The 351-nt window shown below is 70.4% G+C and overlaps 1 protein-coding gene across 1 annotated transcript in view; it reads left to right on the forward strand.

Moving 5' to 3' along the window:
• PHLDB1 (pleckstrin homology like domain family B member 1) overlaps positions 1–351 on the forward strand; it is a 20,604-nt gene that overhangs the window by 17,341 nt on the left and 2,912 nt on the right. The window contains exon 7 of the mRNA XM_035888734.1: positions 10–260. Within this exon, the coding sequence (XP_035744627.1) occupies positions 10–260 (251 nt within the window). The remainder of the gene's footprint in view (positions 1–9; positions 261–351) is intronic.

Genomic DNA, 351 nt, shown 5'->3' on the forward strand with positions numbered 1-351 from the left:
CGGGCGGAGCTGAAGCAGAAGGCGGCCGCCGAGGCTCAGTCCCAGTGGGAAGCCCTGCACGGGCAGCCCCCCTTCCCCGCCGCCTTCCCCCCGCTTGTGCATCACTCCATCCTCCACCACCACCGTCCCCACGGCGCTGGGCCCCGGGCCGAGGAGCTGGACCACGCGTACGATACCCTCAGCCTGGAGAGCTCAGACAGCATGGAGACCAGCATCTCCACCGGCAACAACTCTGCCTGCTCACCCGACAACATCTCCAGGTAAGCCCGAGACCCGCTCCCGCGGCCGGAGGGACAGCCTGCCCTGCTGGCCACGCCGCGGGCTCGAGGTCCTTCCTGCTGGCGTGGCAGC

Source organism: Egretta garzetta, unplaced genomic scaffold, assembly GCF_000687185.1.
Source record: "Egretta garzetta isolate BGI_Z169 unplaced genomic scaffold, ASM68718v1 scaffold891, whole genome shotgun sequence".
Classification (NCBI taxonomy): Eukaryota; Metazoa; Chordata; class Aves; order Pelecaniformes; family Ardeidae; genus Egretta; species Egretta garzetta.